The sequence below is a fragment of the Cicer arietinum genome, chromosome 7 (genome assembly GCF_000331145.2).
Source record: "Cicer arietinum cultivar CDC Frontier isolate Library 1 chromosome 7, Cicar.CDCFrontier_v2.0, whole genome shotgun sequence".
In the NCBI taxonomy this organism is placed as follows: Eukaryota; Viridiplantae; Streptophyta; class Magnoliopsida; order Fabales; family Fabaceae; genus Cicer; species Cicer arietinum.
This window is the reverse complement of record NC_021166.2, coordinates 9,409,107-9,429,914: the sequence shown is the minus strand read 5'-3', so window position 1 is coordinate 9,429,914 and position 20,808 is coordinate 9,409,107. Positions and strand designations below refer to the sequence as shown.

Genomic DNA, 20,808 nt, shown 5'->3' with positions numbered 1-20,808 from the left:
GAATTAATTATGAGAAGTTATTATTTGTAGCTCATTATTAACCAAAAAATAATTTAAAAAAATATACAACAAACACCGTTCAAATAATAAAAAATAATTTTTAATTTAAAAAAATAATATTTTTAATAAAAAAATCTGAAATAAATACACCCTATTATATTATAACTAAACAATAAACAACTAATGAACTACGTACATATTAGTCTTGTTACAAAAATACAACATACACATTAAATTGTCAAAAGAAAAACTAAATACATATTAATTTGATTTTGATTGATCTCATTTACTTTTTTTATGTAATAAAAATATAATTTAAATTTTTATTATCATTTTGTATGAAAATTTATTTCATCGAGGGATATATTAAGAATAATAACATTAAATAAAATAAAATAAATTAGATTTTGATTATATTTAAAACCATCAAATTGTGACTTTTTTTCTTACATTTAAATATGTCTATAATATAATTTATCGTATATGATGATTACTTTTTTTTCTCAAAGATAAAATATTATTTTTAGAAATTTTATAAAAAAATCACAGAAAACAAAGTGTGATTGACTGTATGTTCATGCATTCTTCCGATAGTCAAAAGTAAATTTCCTTAAAATACGTTTAGGCAAAAGTAATAATGTTGATGATTTAACATTCTCAATTCTCTAGTTAGAACATTAAAATCGCTCATTTACCGTTTGGTTTTATTTTATTATTTATTTGATACTAACGATTATTTTTACTTGCTCTCGCGTAGTAATTTTTTATAGTTTTGATAGCCTATTACTTTAAACGAAAAATATATACTACTATATACAATAATAATAATAATAATAATAATAATAATAATAATAATAATAATAATAATAATAATAATAATAGTAATTACTAATAATAATATTTTGATATCATGACGTGTTTTAAAATAATATTTTGTATATAATACACTTTTATGCAACAATTTATTATTATGGTGAGTTCATAAAATTATTTTGGATTTTACTTTAAAATAATTATTTGTTTAATTTATTTGCTATTGAGATTTTATTTGTAGTAATTATAGTTATTAAAAAGTTAATATAAAAACACTATTCATATTATATTATAAAATATATACTTTTTTTTAATAAATATACAATTAAAAATATGTGTATATATATAGTCTAAACATATTTTATTTTGTAAAATAACTTAAAAAAAATATCCAAACACAAATCACATTAGAAAAAATACATTTTTAAACAAAAGTATATTTATAAAATGAGATTTTGACAAGTGGCATATTTATGTGAGAGAATGGATGACATGGAAACTAGTTATTAGTGAGGATTAACCTAAATAAGGTTTTGTATTAAATTTTATACTACTTTTCCACTATAGATTCATTTATAATTTTATAAAATAGAAAATTAAGTGTTAAGGATCATAGATACTCTCTAGAATAAACATAAAGATTTTTTTATCCATAGAAAGAATAGTAATTATCTTTATAATTTCACACATAATTATAGGTTCGACAAAAATTTCACCTATCAATATTAGATTATTAGATTAGATGTTAAACCAATTTTTTTTTTCCTAGACAATAACGTCATGTAAGCAACAAATTTGTTACATGACTATTTCATTCTATAAGTCACCAAATTTAATCCCAAAAAATGTATATAGGTAGAAAATTTCAATCAATTGAAGAATATTGAGGAACTAAAGTCGTGGATTTGGAAACAGAAGGATAAAAAATGTGAATGAAACAAAACAGAGAGAGTAAAGCTGCATTTCTACTTTATATGAATAAGTACATATTAACTAGTTTTTCTTTTACTAAATTTAACTAGTTATAAATTCAATTTTGGGGCAAAAATCTATATAATGCCTTTTCTTTATTAAAAAAAGTTTCATAATGTGAAAAAGATTTGCAAAGTTTTCTAAGTAAAAATAGTTTATTTAATTAATTCCTTATAAAAATGAATGTCTCTAAGTAGGGTTATGCTTTTATTACTATGTCTATCCGAACATGAATGTCTTCCGCAAGAGGATATTTGCATATTTCTTTCAGAAATAAATCAAGCAATTAACATTCATTACCTTAGCTTAGAATAGGGAATTGATAGTTTATCTTCTTTATACATTTTTTATCCTTTTGTTTCAACAATATTAAACCAATATTGGTACACTTTTAGTGTGGTTCATGTTAAGTGTATGATATTTATCATAATAATTCATTTAGGATTTTATTTTTCGTTTTACGAGAAATAAAAAAAAAATCTACTGGTCGAGACTCAAATGATGTGTCTAGTCGTGATTCTCCATATATGGGTGAAAATTGATATCACAACACTCATATCATTAATAATTTAAGGAGACACTATAGTGGTTTGTGATGATGGTGACAATTCTTTTGTTAGCACCTTTAAAATGGAGCCTTAGTATGTGGGTTAGATTTCAAGGTTGTTTTGCTGTTTTTGGATTGAGATGGAGCTATTTTCTTTTCTATGTGAATTTTATTGTTGCTTCCACAAAAATATTATTTCTTATATATATATATATATATATATATATATATGTATATGTATATATATATATATATATGACTTCCCTTAAAAAAAGAACAATAGGATTTCATTTGTTCAATTAAAAGTTGTAGGACTACAATTTCGCATCTCTAAATTTATATGGACCAAGAATGCATGTAAGCCATTTAAAAAATAAACAAATATTGTGATATATATATATATATACTTACAATCCCTTTAGTTTTTCTCACTACTTTTTTCTACATAAAATTTGACATTGTTCAGAAACTTGAAAGTACTAGTCGAATCAATTCATCTACCACATTGGTACGTGTCAGGAAACCGCTTTGACAAAACATTGTGTTTCAGCTTCATTATCAAAATGAAGATGCCATAGCAGGGAATATGCAACAACGTCATGGAAAAGTAACTGAAAATCAATTACAAGCCAAAGAAAAAAAAGGGTAAGCAAAAATATATCCTAATCAAATAACTAGCACTAGAAAATATTGCTAAAGAAAAAAAATTCATACCATAATGGAGCATAGTGGGATGACAAGTCAAGAAATGTATATGGCCACCTGATTTTTCCAAAACAAGAAACTTATGTTAGACATGTCATATTATTTGAGTTGGGAAAAAAATGAAAGTTATTATTATTTACCAAAGTTTAACTATAGCATGAATAATCCACTGGAAAATGACATATGTGACTGTCCATAGGCAAAAGTATCCTATTCTAAACCAAGGGAACCGCTGAAGAAGACAAAAAAATTAACAAGGGTGAGAATTCATTTCACATATGTATGGAATGGAAGAGTAGAATAAATGTAATCAAATGTAGAAACTCACCATGCAATTTAAAGCTGTATCTCCTAGCAGGAAAACAGCATTGATTGTATGCATACTTATGGTCAGCTGTCACATAACATTTTTGTTAAGAGCAGTAACACAAGCATGCAATATATAAACTTATATAAGTCAAAGTTATTTAAAAAAATAATAAATTATCCATGAAACAATAAATAAATTTTAGTACTTACCAAATTTATGTTGTAATCTTTGATGGTTAGAAAAGGAACAATTATGAACCAAAATGCACAATCTGTGAGCATTACCGCACCTGCACTAATCTATTCACATGAAACAAAAATCATTGATATGGTCAATGGCAATTGTCAAAGCTATATTGCTGGCTATTTATATAAGCATAGAATAGAAAAGAAAACATCATTTTTTTTTTATTACTCTGCCACCGTGGTATTAAGCTGAAAATGTCGAACTATACAAAAATTCAGGGTGAAAAAAGAGGACAATGTACTAGAAACTAAGGGCTTTAATTGGTTTCAGAAAAGAAAATTGTTTTCTTGCTTATATTTTTAATTACAAAAATATTTGTTAGTTCATGTTTTCAAAATTTGCTAAGTAGTATCAGCACTTTATATCAAGGGCATACCTGATTGACGAATATGTGTGGTGTCTCACACTAATACGACACTAATACGACACTGATAAATAACAATGTGTTTATATTCAATTAGTTTTATTTTTTCAAATTATTCGTGTTTGGTGTTGTCAACGAAGTTTACCTGGAATATTATTTGAAAGATATAACCCCAAATGCCTGCATGTTGGCGAACAATATGTTCTTGTGGAGCTTTGTCATAGGTGGATGGGTTAGAACTTTGGGGCAATGTAGAAGCATCATAAATTCCTTGCTCCACCTCTCCATCCACATTGTTCACCTTATCACCACTTGCTTTTTTATGATGTTGGTAACATCCATGCATGGAGAGCAAACATCCCAACTACAACATCAATGTATAGCAAAGATTACATACTGCATTATTATATACATAAGTAATTACATAACTATTGAAAAACTATATATTACCCCAAAATATATGGTGACTGAAGTAAAAGTCCACCTGTTTGGCAAAACCAAAACAAAAGATTAAAAAAAATCAATAATCAATGATATGCTTATGCTTACTTAATACATTAAGAGGTGAAATATGTTTAACCATTGATCATATAAAAGGCTTTCAACGAATAATTCTGTTCAAATTTTAGTATTATATGTTTCTGACACATTTTGTGATTCTGTTTTCATGTTAACCACCAATAATTTAAAAGAAAACAGAACTATACAGAACTGACCCATTTCAACAGCATTGAAATTTTTATTCAAGGTGATGAAAACTTACTGAGTATAATAATAAAAAATGCTTCCTCCATCTGTAAAAGTAATGAGAATGAGAAGCACCAAAAGGACAATAAATGCAAAAACTCTAAAAGCCAACAACCATGCAGGATGAATTCCTTTTAGGCAAGGCTTCCAAGTTTCGTCTTCATACAAAATTGATAATGATGTTTCTTTCTGGATTTCCATGTCATCATTTTTTGATGTCTTCCATGATAAAACCTCATACTTCCATATAAGTAATGATGAAAAGATGGTTGAAAGCATGAGCAATATGGCACAAACAAAAACCTTCCAATTCAGCCAGTAACTTTGTGTGGTTGTATCAACAGTCATGATAGGATGCCAAGTTCCTTTGGAAGAGGCTATTACAATATTCATTGTGATACTTGTGAATATTTTTTCAGGTTATTGAAGAAAAATGAACAAATCAAATGTTTCTAAATGATCTTTATATGAAACCAAGATCCCAGAAGACAAAATTGAAACTTTGAGAAAAGGGTTTAATTAAAATAAAATAAAAAATTATGTTCCACAATACTAAGATTGAGAACCAAGGAATGAAAGAAAACACATTGCAAATATAAGGCTCTAAAGTAACTATTAAACTATATAATATAAAGGATTAGAATAAGGGAGGGGTGATTCTATGAAATCATAAAAAGTGAGGCTTAATGGGAAAGTGCACATGGGTTTTCATGCATTTCAAAAACAGGAACAGGTGCAAACATTTTGGGGCCAGGAAGACTAAAAAGTTGAACTCTTACTTACTCATTTTGACCACATTAATTAATGAATGGTTTCATTATGAGATAAGGTAGAGATTCTATTCTAAACTTTGGATAGATTTTTGCTCAGAAAGACACAACCGACAATATTTGTTGTTTGTTAATGTGTCTATAAAGAAGTAAAAAGATGCAGCTATATACTGTAAGCAAAGAAAAGGGTGAAAGGGTAAACTTGCAAGGGATAAAGCAACATAGGTAGTGGAGTGCGAGAGAAGAGAAGATGCTTTGCTTATTTGCTCAAAACTCTTTTAATTTGAGTTATGGCTAACTCAATTCTTAAAAGACCGATTTGTACACTAAAGTACGCCATATATACTTCTAAATATATTTCTCGTCCAGCAAAAAAACTCTCAACACACTTCAAGACTAAACATCTAAAATGACCCCACAACGGATGCTTCAACACATATAACCTCTAATATGATGAGTCAAACTCATTATTACCAAATTAGGGAATGTCTTTTCTTTTTTTTTTTTTAAATTAAGAAATATTTTTCACTTCTAAACACATTTTTAATTAAAAAAATATAATTTGAAATAAATTGTAAATAAAATACTTACCATGTATATATAAAACAATGTATTTTTTTATTTATATTTTTTAATATTATTAAGGCATTTTTTGTGATATATATAGAAGTTTACACCGTTAACTACTTATTTAATATATTTATATATATATATATATATATATATTATTAATCGCTAAAATGCAATACATTAATTATTTTAGAATACGGCGATTTAGTGGACTAAAGAAGTACTCTGAAGTAGATAATATTATTGATTTTAACAACATATATTTTAATAATTAATAAAGTATTAAAAGTGTTTAATCACACAAATTTGTATATTACATTAAAAATATGTTTTTCATTTAAAAAAATGAACACTGCACCTTATATATGATATCTATGTCAAAAGTTGTTCCAATGACAATTGTTTTAGCTAAGCTCATATCAAGTAATGTGGGACCCTCAGCAAAAACAACTATTAAAGTTTAATAGGTTATAGCTAGGAAAGAAAAAGATGAAGTGCGTGGAGCATAAGCTTCTGTTGCTTTTCTTGTTATCCAACAAAAATCTGATAGTGGTGTTAAACTTCTGATTGTGGTGTTAAACTCCACAATCCTATGCAAATTTTAAATTAGTCTCATTTTCCCAACAGAAAAGACATGCATGTTTCTGTGAACCTTTCTTGGGTTAACAATATAATTGTATTTTCTTTTGTAAACGACAGAGAGAAAGACAGAGGAAAAGGACTGGACAGGGAACAATTGTGTTTTGATTTTGTATTGGAATGCTTGGAGTGAAGATGCTTTATGTATTCCAAGAAATAAGAATCGTTTTACCTTATTGCATGAGTCATGGCTTGCTGATAAAGAAATAAAGTGTTAACCAACAGAGAAAGGGCCAAAAGAAAAAGAGAGAATAAAATAAATTGGATTATCTCGATTTCTCCATGCTCTTTTCTCTTACCTGATATCTTTTTATGAATATTTGAATAATATGAATTGGAGGTTTTAGACAAAGATCATATAACACAGTCTCACAAAACATACACACATTCTAAGTTCATGCTTGCTTCGAATCCTATTTGCCAAGAATTCTCTTATTTAATTGGTTTGGAAATGTAGAAGTGCAATTATCTTTTGATCAAGAAAAGTGCAATTATCTTTGATGAATAATAAAACATATCAGATTAATAAATAAATAAAATATCATTTGTAAATAAAATTAAAGAATACAAAAATTGCAGAGTAAATAATACCACAGCAGCTATAAATTTGTGAATATAAATAAATAGTTAATTTCCTTCCAATACTTTGATATAACTGAAAGTGTTAATTGGTCTATTTTGTTAAGTTAAATGTATTTTCATATTTAAAGTCTTTAAATAATTAATCTAACCTATCATCAAATAGACAACCTGCAAAATAGAATAATGAGGATAAGTTCTATATATAAAAACTACAAAGTGTTGAGTTGAGTTTATAAAGGTTTGAGTCTGATTTATTTATATAGTATAAATCATTTCAGGTTTAATTTGATAAACTAAATTTTATTTATAATAAAGTCTTTAATAGGCCATAGACTTATCCCTAAATAAGTTCATAGGTTTAAGTCTTTATGGGGATCGACTGTCCATTGATTGATTTATCTATTTCTCCTGCTTACGTAGGAGTTGGAAACAGAACAGAATTTCAACTGTCTATTATCTATATCTATAAATATTGATTTCTTTCTTAGTCTTTCACGTTTCAATTCAACAAAGTAGTACATATATATTTGTATAGTTTATTCTCAGAATGGTGGTGAGAACGATAATCTTTTCCTTTCCACACTCGGGGTGCTAATAAATGGACATGATCACTGAAGGTGATGTTGCAGTTTGATCTCAATTCTCAAATAGTATTGCAGTCATCATCTCCAAGCAGAGCGAGAGAAAACGGAGCAATGACCACATTAAATGAACGCGAGCCTACTCTCTCAACATGGATCATCTCAAATTCACCTTCCTGCAATATGATACAAATTCCTGGTTTAATGTGGGATGCGATGGAGACACAACAGGCAAACCTTCAAATCAATCTTGAATAAAACAACCAAAATGCAATCATTGGACATCTTAATTACTAAATTTTACACCAGTATCTACTCGTAAAGGTTGTGCGAAGTTACCAGCTCATTTTATGACAATGCTAAAAGTATTCATGAATTAATGGAAAATAGGATGCAATTAATCATGTCGAAGCATGCAAAACACAGGCTTAAATAAGGCTTTCACTTTGCTATCTCTTTTTATGGTATGATCTGTTGATTATGCAAATTGATAGTTGTTTGTTTGAGATAACAGAAGCATTGCACATACTCAAACTTAATGTCATATAGTTTATCTCCAAATGAGATCTTCTATTGGTTTTCACAGATGAAAGCTTCTGCAGAAATCTGGATGGGTCATGTTGGCAGTTTAGTATATAATTTATTTTATCAAAGCAGATTAAATTAAACAATTTTCTTGGTGCTTTTTTCCTTCTCCGTGATTATATTAATATTTCCTCTGTCCCTTATTATAAAATCTACTTAGAAAATTCACAGGTACTAGAAAAGTAGTTGTAGCATTAAATTTGTCAAAATATGTCCTACTATTCCATAATTACCTTTACAATTTTTGATATAATGAGAATTTACGTTTTCCAACGGTAAATTAAATAGGGGCATTTTATAAAGATATCATTAACAAGGGACAAACGGAGTATTTGATTGCCTAATGTGCATACCATCCAAATCTCTTATTCATCTATGTGGTAGAAAGGTAATTTTATAACTAATAACCAAATACAACCAACGATGTTATAAGGGTTCAACCATTAATCTAGCAACTCAAAACAACTCTTATTATGCAGAGGAATTGTAACCAGAAAAAGGAACAGAGGAAAAACAAAACTTTCTTACCATTCTACCATTTGGTGTGCTTAATGGGCATGCCGATGAGTACTCAAAACTAGTCCTGGGAAGAAGCACTGGCTGTTCACCAACAACCCCAATCCCCCTGTCATATTATAGAAAACAAAGTACACAAGTTATGTTGAACTTGAATCATCAAAGGTCTAAAACAGGTATTTTTTTACTAAGTTGGATTGGATACATAAATCAAAGCTTTTCTGTTTGACACTAACTAAGTGCCCTGCAGATTTAAAAGGAAAACAGCTTGGAAGCATAACAAAACACCAAAATAGCAAAGAATAATTAACTCACCATACATTTTCTGATCTCCCATTAGCATCAGTAATAATCCAATGTCTTCTAAGAAGTTGAACGGTGTCATCTGAGTTATTGGTAATTCTTATTCTATAAGCAAAAAAATATAGCCCCTTTGAAGGTTGACTTCTGCCCTCTATATATACACTCCTGACTTGAACCCTGACTCCCTGAATAAGATGAAGTTAAATGTCAAAAGTTTAATATATATTTTTCTTGTATAAGTTTATGGTGTATATCTCAAATGAAATACGGGTTTCTTTTCATTTTTTGAAGACTTTAATGGAAATAAAATCCATTTTCATTACAGACCAGTACAAACCAAATTAGAAGATGAATGGTTTTTACTAGAGAAGAAAAGAAAATTGAACATTTTTGTGAGAGGGTATTCTGAAACCTAGGGAGTATATATCTGAGACAAATGCTCAACCCACACTGTCTAATGATATTCAACATTTCATTTTTGAAGACATGGTATTAAGATAATTATTCTACCGATGCAATCAACTCTAAAACACCGTTTGAAAAAGAGAATTTTCATTAACTCTAGGTTAGTTGTATTTTAAGTGATATAGCTTAAATTAAATCAAACAAAGAAAGTTGTATAAGACACTAAGTGAAAGAAGTGATCATACCAATGTTGTAGCATCACTGGAACATTTTAAAAGAGAGTGTGGGGCAATTTTTTTTAGCTCATCACGATAACTAGCTGCATCCTAGAAAAAGGGAAGAAAGAGAGTCAACATAAAAATTTATGAAGTAACCAATTGTTAGAATACAAAAAAGGAAATATAGGTTTTGTGTTGTCAATTAGAGATGAAACATGTGAGGTATGCTGATCTGATAGAAGGCTATAAAAACAAAGAAACTGAATGTGGATTCTGAAAGATAATAGATGTGCTTAAATACAACATTTTGAAATCAGTGTAAATATGTCATCTTCAAAGAAACAATGTTTTTTGAACTTTGAAACATGGGATCAAACAAGTTTAAATATGTCATCTGTCCTATCTAACTTATTGAGAAGAATGTGTAAGAGCAAGCAAGGTGGTGCTACTGTCATCTCGCACAAAAACACAAGAGCTATTGATTGGCGATTAAGTATACAAAAAGAGTACAAGGAACACACTACATTCTCTTTCTAACACACTCTCTAATATATTGTAAGGTGAGTTTCTCACTCACATGTTACTTAGTAAGACACACAAAAGTTCACTTAAATAAAGGAGCATAATTTGAAAGGAAAGAATGTATTATCAGCATTCTTAATGTATGTTAGACAGTGAGTTTGGCAGAATAACAATAAGTCACTGCGATTTTGGTGAAATTATACCGCTGTAATTTTGTCAAAGTAGCCATCAATACAAACATACACTTAGTTACATAGTCCTAATAAATAACTTCAATTTCAAAACAGAATGAGCTAGCACAAAATTCAGAGTATGGTGAAGCCCTAGTCAGCAAGACCTTTGTAAGAAACATTAAATTAAATTTTGCATCCTATTTATTTTGAAAGAAAAAAAAAATAGGCACCTGGAATCTCTGATCAGCAATTGCTTCCTTGATTAGCCTCCTTAAACGCAAAACAGGCTCTTCTTCTTCAAATAACCTAAGCGAGTCTCGAATTCTAGCGGCTTCCTTGTAATCCTATAGAATACAAATGTTGAGGTTTTATAATAATATTCTAACTTAAGAATCTGCAAATAATAATAAAAAGAGAAGAGTAATAGTAACCTCGGATTTAGCAGCAACTTCCATTTGTTGCTTCAAGAGAGCGTAGGTTTGAGTCCGAGAGAGAAAGGAGCTGGTGCTGTTAGAGGTTGGAGTCTCACTATCCGAACTACCACCACAAGCCACCACGACGATGCTACTTTTTCTCTTCAGCCTCGCATCCTGACCCAGCAACCGTAAACCCGCCAAACTCTTAGTACTACTTAACGATAACGATTGCATTTTAATTTACGATCGAGGGAGCAGAGCAATGCTTACTTATCGTTTACACTGAGTTTGCTATGGGATTGGGTGGTAATTATGTTGAAAGCCAAGTTACTAATTTGGCCCTTAGGTTTAGTCACTGCGTTGAGGGTATTGGGCGATAATAAATGTACAAAATTGAAATGAAAGATACATACCTCTACTGTCTGTCTATTTATTCCAGTTGGATTGCATCCGAACCTTAGCTTGCCTTTCTATGGAATGAAAACATGCACGTGTCAACTACAGTACAGCCAACATAAATAAGATAAGATCATTTTTCCTTTATATAGAAACCGCTATTTGTGTTGCCTATGCTCTATTGTACAGTAGACTTTTACTTTCACTTATTTTTCTTTTATCTTAAATAAAATGATAAATTATATTGAAATTAATTTACATAACAATGTTTTGGTTCTTGGCATTTATCAATTGAATTAGAAGTTAAAAGCAAACCAAATTTTTTTAGTAGAGAGAATTAAGTATCTTTTAGAAACTCATTTAGATAAAAAAAATTAAATTATATGTTATAAAAAAACTTTTAAATTTATTCGTTTTATTTATCAAATAATATGTATTATTATTATTATATACTAAATTTATATTTTATAACTTTTAATAATATTTTTTTCTCAAACCTTTTAGTAATTTAATTGTGTTATTTTTTTCACATTTAAATGTATCATAGTAATTTAATCACGTTTTTTTACTATATATAAAATCAATATTTTTTTTTAAATGTGATGTTAAATATTAAAAAGGTATTTAATGTTATTATATATTAAATTGTTATTCTATTAAAAAATAAGTTTAAATATCATTTTGTTTTTATTTTTATTTTTTACCTAATTTTTATTTTGGACATTTATCTTTATTTTAATTTATTTTGGTCATCTATTATTTATAAGTGTATTTTAGTTCTTGTTGCAATTCCAACAAAAGTTATAACAATATTCGATCATTGAAATTTCATCTAACAATTGTCAATATGTATTAAATATAATATTGTTAAAAAAAATATTCATTTAACTCAATTATAGACTTGTAGTTGAAAAAGTTTGTCTCACATACATTGAAATATATGTAATTTTTTTTAAATGAAAGACATTTATAAGAGTTTATTGTATTCTTACCTTATATTTATTAATATTGTACACTTAACTTTACAATTTATCTAAAATTTAATCTCAATAGTTCATGACAGTAATTATAGAATTATTTTAAAAGATTTATGGTTAAAAGGATTAAAATATAACATTTATAAAAAATAAAAGACTAAAATAAATTAAAAAAGACCAAAACGAATATTAAATAAAATATAAAAGATCAAAATTGTATTTAAACTAAAAAATATGTCTAAATACTTATAAAAAATATTAATATAAAATAATTTTTTAAATAAATTAGTCGATCGTACAAGATTTTTTTGAAGTGAGACTCAAATATAAAAAAAAAAATTAAAAAAAAATAAAAAAAAAAACATATGACCATGCTCAAAACTTATTATTATTATTTTTTTAATATATCAATCTAAAATCTTACAAAATTTAACTTTGACACGGCTTATTTCCACACTTGCTTTTTAATTAGTAATTGCCTTTTATATTCATTCATTATTTATTTATGACGAAGAGGTGATTGAGAAAATTAGTTCCTAACGAGAACAAAATAGTTGGAGCGTACTTTGAGTTGAAGATCAGCAATTGAAGAAGCAGTGGCTGGCTGACTGAGTGACTACGACTGAACTGTTGGAAGCATATTGGTGGTGATGTATTTCATATTGGACCAGGAGTGTCAAAGCCCATCCACTTGAGGTCCCAGATTACATTACAGATCCAAAGCCCATCCACTTGGTAAAAGACGAGAAATCTACTAGCACCCGTCTTCATACCTCACACTTCTAAAAAGGTTTAAAATCCCACTTTACCCTCATTCAATCCACATAAAAAAAGTTCGAAATTTTCAGATCTGAAAATTTTAAAAATCTGAAATATAAACCGAGTCTCTTAAATTTTCGGAATACAACAAATAAATGTTCTAGATATTAAAAATGACATAAAAGTTTGGAACACATTTAACATCTCAAGATGTTTTGTTTTTGAAATATCCGAATTCAAAAATTATTGATTTGAAAAACTCAGAACTTATTAATATACCAATATTTTTAATTGAAAAAATCCAAAAATCCAAATATTTTTAAAACAAAATACTTGAATAACTCTATAGCTTCATTTAATAATTCTTTGTACATATTAAATTTTTTTATTAAAATCTTCATAGTTACTCCGAAGATCAATTTTTATCCCCCTTCCGCCAAATCTGCATAATTATGGCTGGTGTGATCATTTTGGTGAAAAAATCTCCATATCATCTACCCTTTATGTTCCTTGCATTTTACCATGGATTGTAGTGGCTTCGGTTTACACATAAGATAATTTGTATATATGAATATGAATAATTTTTTTAATTTAACTAGTTAATTATAAGCTTCTGAACTATAGAAATTTATATAAAAATAAAAGTTTCTAAAGCTATAGACTTATAAAACAATTTTATGAAAAAAATAGTTAAAGTTATTATACAAAATGTCAACATATCCATGACAGAATTGTTATAATGGGAAAAGGGGCCATGACAGAAATTTTAGATGAACTGAAATCTACATCGTATATTTATTTAATAAAACGACAATAGAGTAGCTTTGGTCAATAAATACTAGTAATAAATTGACCTGCCAAAATACTGCTACCATTTAGAGATTAAAGTGTATGTAGATGCAAAGGTAGCCCGGATACATCACATCTTATTGAACAAATAACCAAAATACCAATTGTTTGAAACACATCGTTGGCTAGAAAAACACTATAAAAAAATGGTTTGACTAAAATAATAAGTAATCTCCGGGTGGAATATATACTTATGTACGTGACCTATATTTTAGATTTAATATATGAATTTTTTAAAATATTTTCTTTTTATATTTCATTATAAGGAAGTGTGGAGCGTGTGTTTATAAAAATAAAATAAAAATCATATTTACAATGAACGTCGATCAAACCATTCAGTTTCTTATTCTTGAGATTCACAGAGATATATAATAGTATAACACTGGGAAAGAAGATTGTCAATAAGACATGGAACCAAACACATTCTAAAGTGATTTGTTTCTGTTTTTTGAAACGAAAGAATATTAGTTTGCGATTCAATTTGATTCAATTATACTAAGAATTTGAATACGTTTGAATCAATTAAAAAACTAGACTTTTTTTGGGTTCAACGGTACAACCGTTTAAATTTGACCTGATTTTTAAAATACTCTATAAATATATAATTACATAAAAGATTCATGTCAAAATCAAATTGAGTTTGTGATTCATCTTATAAAAATGTGAGAGAATATAATTGTATATTATATATTTTTCTTTGATACTAAAACAATTGTTATTTTTTTAATTTTATAAAAGATAATAAATTTTATTATAATTAATTTATACAAAGAGATTCAAATGCAAATTAAATAATATTGTTATTCTAATTTGTTTTGAAATATAAAAAATTATTATTGAATATATCAATATATAAATAATATTTTAATTACTTTTCATATAAAATAAATACATTAATTATACTATTAATTTTTTTAACGGGAATTTATATTTAGAAACGAAAATAGTAATACTATAATTTATTTTTTGTTATGTTGCATTGTGGAGTTATTAGTTATAAGTTTTTGAGTGGATGAATAAAATTTGACCCGTTTCTCCTAAAAGAGAGAGAATCGTCTTTTGAAAAAGAATAAAAAAGTGAGTTAGTATGGATACAGATGGCTGCTAGCAATAGCAAAATGATAGAAGAATAGAATATCCGACAAATGAGAGTCTAGATTCATGCTCTTTTGTTTTATCTGTTGCTCCCTCGCTCGCTCGATCGATCGCACCTTCTCATTTCTTTATTTATTCATTCATTGAAATTGTTAATTTAGGTCCCTCCCATCCCACCATCATCGCCATTCTCATTCTCCGATCTCCAAAATGCAGGCCACGCTTTTACCTCTCTCCCCTTCTCTTTCTCTCTACAAATCTCGCACCTCTCATCTTTCCATTTTCAAATCCAACAACACTTTTCTCTCTTCTTTCAAATCATGCACACCTCTCACTTCTTCCAAATTCATCTCCTTAACGCCTCTCCACCATTCTTCCCACCGCCTCCACACCAAAGCAACCACCACCGCCGCCGCCGATGACTCCTCCGACAGCACCAGTCTGATAAAAACTCTAGAGCTTGGAGCTCTTTTCTGCCTATGGTTCTCCTTTAACATTTACTTCAATATCTATAACAAACAGGTCTTGAAAGTGTACCATTTCCCTGTAACTCTAACTCTTTTTCAATTTGCTGTCGGGACACTCATTGTGTCCTTCATGTGGGGTCTTCATCTATATAAACGACCAAAAATCACTTCTTCACAGGTTTTTTTTTATTCTCATTCCTCTGCATTTTCTATATGTCATGTCACGTTACTGTTTTATTTGTTCTCTATTCTTATTGGCTGTTATGTTATTTGTTGGCTTTTTGCAGCTTTTAGCAATATTTCCATTGGCTTTGGTACATACATTAGGGAACCTTTTCACTAACATGAGTCTTGGAAAGGTTGCTGTCTCTTTCACTCATACTGTTAAATCAATGGAGCCTTTCTTTTCAGTCATCCTCTCTTCTATGTTTCTTGGAGAGGTAAGCTAACGGTAACACCAATTCATTATTTCTTCTATTCAACTCAACTTTCTAGTAACATAACATACTTACTTATAAGACTGCTTGAGAATAAGTTGTTTTTAACTATTTTATACAAAAACAATGAAAGATAAGCGTGTTTCTACTTTCTTATCATTACTTAGCTTGCTTATTGTAAATCATATCAATCTATTTATATTTTATATTTTGATGTATAATATAGTTGGAGCTGTTTTTGTCCTTCTATACGTTGTCACACTTGACACTATTGTTTCTTTTTGATAAATCCAAGGAACGGTCAAATTTTTGTAATGAGAATATTTTTCACTTAATAGTTAGTTACATCTTATATGTGGTGGTTACTTATGTATGGTAATTAATTGTGTCCTTCCGAAGGAAAAATAAATCAAGGTTGTGTTGCTACTTCAACATTCAATTAAAATAAATCAAGGTTGTGTTGCTACTTCAACATTCAACTCATCTTAATTTCTTAACTTTCTTACAGATGCCTACAGCATGGGTGGTTGGTTCACTTGTGCCTATTGCTGGTGGAGTGGCACTTGCATCTGCTACGGAGGCTTCTTTCAATTGGTGAGCTCTTCTTCATGATTTTACTCATTCTATGCGTAGAGAAGAGTAGAGATGGAGTTATATGAAAATAAACTATATATTTAGTCATTTGAGTTCTAACATGTTCTTTTCCTGCAATATTGAATAGGGTTGGGTTTTTGAGTGCAATGGCTTCCAATTTGACAAACCAATCTCGTAATGTGCTTAGCAAAAAACTCATGGTTAACAAGGAGGTAATAATATGATCCATGAATAACAAGTCCTAATAATATGAACCTTGCGGTTATCTTTCATTTTCTTATATAAAAGTACTAAATAACAATCATATTGTTTTTGTCAGGAATCCATGGACAACATAACCCTCTTCTCAATAATAACTGTTATGTCATTCTTGTTATCAGTACCTCTAACCATCTTCATGGAGGGTGTCAAATTTACCCCTGCTTACCTGCAATCCTCAGTGAGTAGCTTATGATTGTTGAAAATGATAGTATTGCTGTTACCATTCTCACATCAAAATACACTATATTAAAGTGTGATAATAATATGTCATTAATATCATTTTTCTTCACAGGGATTAGATGTTCAACAAGTTTACATCAGATCTCTTCTTGCTGCACTCTGTTTCCATGCATATCAGCAAGTGAGTTTTCCACCTTTTATTCAAGAGTTTTGCAGTTTCGACTTGTTTTTGTGGAACATAAAATCTAGGCAGCATTAATTGTTATTTACCGAAAACGAAAAACAAATTGTTTGGTGTGAAATGATTTTATTATATATTACTATTAGTATGGGCGCACCTAAAACTAATGTGCTTCAATTGTATACAAGATTTGTATTCTTTAATGATGTAAGGGAATTTTTGTGTGAATGATATGTGCAGGTTTCTTATATGATACTGGAAAGGGTATCACCTGTTACTCATTCAGTAGCAAACTGTGTGAAGCGAGTGGTAGTTATTGTGAGCTCTGTCATTTTTTTCCAAACGCCTGTCTCACCAATTAATGCATTAGGTAAAATTACTTCTTTTTTTGTTAACCACACACACACACACATATATATATATATATATATATATATATATATCTGCATAATTCTTTTTGAGACTGAATTTTATTTGCCTGTTATACTGTGCAGGGACTGGTATAGCCCTTTCTGGTGTTTTTCTATATTCCAGGGTGAAGAGAATTAAGCCAAAGACAGATTAATTTTCAGAAGCAAAATTTTGGTAGCAGCAGCATATCAACAGACACCAACTTGTTACAATTTTGTTCTTTAGAGGTTAGATGGGGCTTTAGGATTATATTTCATTATACCCCTTTTGTGTGGATCTCATTATATATGCCTGAGTCTGAGTGGAGCCTAATGGTTCTGCTCAATGAAAAAATTATCATAGCTTTTTTATTTTATTTTTATTTTTTATTATATATCACACTGAGTTTTTGTTTTGTTTTGTTAAGAAATGTACAAAATACGAGTTGATAAATGTTGGGCAAGTTTTATTACTACTTGAAATGGCTTCCCTGCATAATTCTTTTTGAGACTGAATTTTATTTGCCTGTTATACTGTGCAGGGACTGGTATAGCCCTTTCTGGTGTTTTTCTATATTCCAGGGTGAAGAGAATTAAGCCAAAGACAGATTAATTTTCAGAAGCAAAATTTTGGTAGCAGCAGCATATCAACAGACACCAACTTGTTACAATTTTGTTCTTTAGAGGTTAGATGGGGCTTTAGGATTATATTTCATTATACCCCTTTTGTGTGGATCTCATTATATATGCCTGAGTCTGAGTGGAGCCTAATGGTTCTGCTCAATGAAAAAATTATCATAGCTTTTTTATTTTATTTTTATTTTTTATTATATATCACACTGAGTTTTTGTTTTGTTTTGTTAAGAAATGTACAAAATACGAGTTGATAAATGTTGGGCAAGTTTTATTACTACTTGAAATGGCTTCCAAGTTGAGACTTTCTCACTAACACTAACTTTAATCTTTACTTTATTACATGTTTTCACAATTGATCTCCACCATTAGTTTGCTGCCATTTTCTAATGGCATGGCCAACCCATATTCACATCAGCACTTGCTATGTGGTAATGTGGATAAGTTTAAAGATGTGACATCCACGTGGTTCTTGAGTGATTCTTTTTTAAAACAAAATTATTAAAGCAGTTTTTATTATCTATTTTATTTTAGTTAAAGTATTCTTCCTCTTTTGCAGTCCACATCATCAATTAACACCATCAAACTAACTATCGGCACCCATTGTGGAAACGTAGAATAAAATAAGGACTAAAGTTAGATGAAATTTTTGAAGGGATTAAAAACAAAATGGAAAATGATAATTTTTACAAAGCAATACGGATAAGAAATGCACCACTTGTCCTTGTTCTCATGACTTTAAGTACTACACTTTCTCCTCAATCTTGTATGGTTATAAAAACATGATTATCAATTTTTCTTCTTAACATTTTAATATTAACTTTTTGTTTTCATATAATAAATAGAAATAGTGTAGTGGTAAACACTTAATGTGAGAGAGCGGATTTTTCAAGCTATCGTGCCTTTCGCGTTTCTCAGGCTATTTGTAATATATATTGCTCTAGAAATGTAGAGGTATATTTGTTAATTGTGGGTGTATACCTATAAAAATTCAAATAGTATTGCATAATTCATCTAACTGAACCTAATGCCCCCATCATGAATTACATATATGATGGTCCGTTTAAATATTAGTATTGTTAATAATATGTTGAGGATAAGAATTCATACATGATATCTCTTATATTTCTTATCATTTGACTTTTAAATTCTTCTATCTCCGTTATCAAATCAATTTTATATTTATAGATAAAGTAAATATGATTATGACAACAAGGTAGGTATATACATGAAAATGCACTAATAAATATTTCAATTATATTATTATCTTTTGTGTATATTTATCTTAGTAGTTTAAATAATAAATATTACTGCATTTTGAAAAGAAAAAAAAACTCTTTCTATGTATATAATTATTGTTGTAATCTACATATGAATAAGTTTTTATGTAAAATATTTATGTCATCTATAATATTTGAATGTAAATGTGCTTTTAAGTATATTTTGTGTATATGTGGCATAAATTCCAATGTAAATATGCAACTTTATAAGTATATTTTTAGTATCTATAAAATTTTAAAATTTTGCTTTTAGTATTTGTAAAAAAAAATTACGATTTTTAATCGTACAAAAATTTCTTAAAGATTAAAATTGGTTGCATAAAATTTTTATAAGAATTAAATTTTTTCTTTTTTATAATGACTAAAAATATAATTTCAAATTTTAAAGAGACTGAAAATTTATTTAACTTTAATTTTTTTTAGTAAGCTAGGAATTCATATTTTGAGAGAACTGAAATTCATTAAAAAGGTCATCATCTCTTTTCCTAACATATATTTTTTTCATTCACACTATCATCAATAATTGAACCCTGACCAAATGATCGAGATCCAAAAACTAATATGTTTACAATTTATACCCTAATATGCTTGCACCAAAAATTTATTCCCTTATAGTAGCTAGCACAAATTGAACAACCAGGTCAAGAATATCAAATTTTGTGAGAGTCAGATTATTAAAACAGTTGAGGGGTGAGTTGCTACCTAATTTGCAAGCCATCAAATTCGGCCTAATTAATCTATACTCTTCAGTGAAGGTTACACATTGAACATAGTAAATGGTATTGATATGTTACGTTAATAATTACTACTCTCAAATCTTGCAACTTCATTTTTATTCTAATAGTTTTCAACTTTACTCTGTACAAGTGACACTAATTTCTCGGTCAAAAAAAAAAGTGACACTAATTAATTTCATTCACAACTAAAATAAATAAATAAAGAGCCAATTAAGTCATAATCTTACAATATATTAGCATGGACTTGTGGCATTCACAGACTAGTTTCATTCATTTGTATACCATAGCATGAAATTTATTCACAGAGAAAAGTTTGACTATAATAATGGTAAGCTAAGCAAATTACATAACGTCAAGGTTATACTTAAACTCTAAGTTGTAACTATTAATCAATTAATAATCTTAATAACAGTTACCAACATAGCAATAAAAATAATCTTACTAGAATATAATTATTTAAATCTTATGGTCAAGTTTGTTGAGAGGAAACAATCCTGGCCATTTGATGCTTCATTATCAATTGTTCTATAATTAATTTATGAATTCTAACTCTCTTATAAGGAACACAAATCAAGGATTGGTTTTGTAA

At 28.5% G+C, this 20,808-nt stretch overlaps 3 protein-coding genes across 4 annotated transcripts; 1 reads left to right on the top strand and 2 right to left on the bottom strand.

The window, feature by feature from the left end:
* Positions 1–2,690: 2,690 nt before the first annotated feature.
* Positions 2,691–5,925, bottom strand: LOC101497660 (uncharacterized). The gene is made up of 8 exons (XM_004508818.4): positions 4,721–5,925; positions 4,408–4,441; positions 4,103–4,321; positions 3,557–3,646; positions 3,366–3,431; positions 3,178–3,269; positions 3,047–3,094; positions 2,691–2,943 (listed from the first exon to the last, which is right to left on the bottom strand). Exons 1-8 carry the CDS (start codon positions 5,095–5,097, stop codon positions 2,826–2,828), a joined length of 1,044 nt encoding a protein of 347 aa, XP_004508875.1. The 5' UTR covers positions 5,098–5,925; the 3' UTR covers positions 2,691–2,825.
* A 1,777-nt stretch (positions 5,926–7,702) lies between these two features.
* On the bottom strand, positions 7,703–11,354 carry LOC101497126 (uncharacterized). 2 transcript variants are annotated; one of them, XM_004508816.4, is made up of 6 exons: positions 11,000–11,354; positions 10,799–10,912; positions 9,901–9,981; positions 9,263–9,435; positions 8,960–9,056; positions 7,703–8,022 (listed from the first exon to the last, which is right to left on the bottom strand). In XM_004508816.4, the coding sequence occupies exons 1-6, from the start codon at positions 11,216–11,218 to the stop codon at positions 7,909–7,911; spliced, it is 798 nt and encodes a 265-aa protein (XP_004508873.1). In that variant the 5' UTR covers positions 11,219–11,354; the 3' UTR covers positions 7,703–7,908. The 2 variants fall into 2 exon arrangements, with proteins under 2 accessions (XP_004508873.1, XP_027192125.1); XM_027336324.2 differs by lacking the exon at positions 9,901–9,981.
* A 3,683-nt stretch (positions 11,355–15,037) lies between these two features.
* On the top strand, positions 15,038–18,045 carry LOC101496806 (triose phosphate/phosphate translocator, non-green plastid, chloroplastic-like). The gene is made up of 8 exons (XM_004508815.4): positions 15,038–15,705; positions 15,815–15,967; positions 16,473–16,558; positions 16,686–16,770; positions 16,878–16,997; positions 17,112–17,180; positions 17,421–17,550; positions 17,675–18,045. The coding sequence occupies exons 1-8, from the start codon at positions 15,271–15,273 to the stop codon at positions 17,743–17,745; spliced, it is 1,149 nt and encodes a 382-aa protein (XP_004508872.1). The 5' UTR covers positions 15,038–15,270; the 3' UTR covers positions 17,746–18,045.
* Positions 18,046–20,808: the final 2,763 nt, after the last annotated feature.